The 872-nt window shown below is 61.5% G+C and overlaps 1 protein-coding gene across 1 annotated transcript; it reads right to left on the reverse strand.

Moving 5' to 3' along the window:
* Positions 1 to 3: 3 nt before the first annotated feature.
* Positions 4 to 776, reverse strand: LOC113962460 (scavenger receptor cysteine-rich domain-containing group B protein-like; the record flags this gene model as incomplete). The annotated part of the gene is made up of 2 exons (XM_027673213.1): positions 4 to 54; positions 465 to 776. Coding segments are annotated over 2 exons (363 nt in total), but the record flags the coding sequence as incomplete, so codon positions are not given.
* Between the last annotated feature and the right edge of the window lie 96 nt (positions 777 to 872).

Consider the following 872-nt stretch of genomic DNA (forward strand, 5'->3'; position numbering starts at 1 on the left):
CTGGTCTGGCTGTGGATGGCTCTGGGGTGCTCATGTCCAGTGGGGTGGACGTCTCTGTTAGGGAGGTCATTAGTGCAATGGCATTGGATATTGCAAAGGACAAGACAGGCAGAGCTGGAGGACTAATGACATAAGGGAGTGTGGAGCTCTGTCCTGCCCTTCTCCCATCCAGACATCAGCATGACTTGTCCCCAGTTCTGCCCCATCCTCCCCAAAGATCAATCCCACAATCCTGCTCTTTGTCACCTCACCAGGAAGTGTGGAGAGCCTGCTGTGCCCCGGCTGTGGGCAACAACAGGACTTCTGCATGACATGGGCTTCAGCCCCAGGCAGCAGAAGACCCCAACCTCGCCTCTCTGCTCTGGATCTCCCAAGGGAGGGCAGTACGGCTGCTCCCAGCAGACACATCCACAACCCAGTCAGAGTGATGGCAAAAAATGCTGTGGTCTCTGCCGCCCACCCACCTGCACAGATGACACTGGCATCCTCCACGTGCCCACAGTTGTGCACTCCCCAGCCGTTGTGCCTGCACATCTGCAGGGAGGGCTCGTCCCCACGGCACTGCACGTCGTCCAGGAAGATGCGGCCGGAGCCCGGGCCAAAGTGGGCAGTGCGTGGGGCACCCAGGGCCTCCCCACAGCCCAGCTGCCGACACACCACCTGGGCATCCCGCAGGTCCCACTGGTCATCACACACCGTGCCCCACGTGCTGCCGTCGTACAGCTCCACGCGGCCCTCGCAGCCGTTCCTGCCGCCCCACAGACGCAGCCTGGAACCTGACACGGGATACAAGGCACCAGGTCACAGCCCCACCAGCCCAGCACTCTCCTGTCCCCAGATATGCTCTTTACAGCAGGGAGCCTGCAGGTTCC

This window comes from Neopelma chrysocephalum, unplaced genomic scaffold (genome assembly GCF_003984885.1).
Source record: "Neopelma chrysocephalum unplaced genomic scaffold, ASM398488v2 Primary Assembly neopelma1_180264, whole genome shotgun sequence".
Classification (NCBI taxonomy): Eukaryota; Metazoa; Chordata; class Aves; order Passeriformes; family Pipridae; genus Neopelma; species Neopelma chrysocephalum.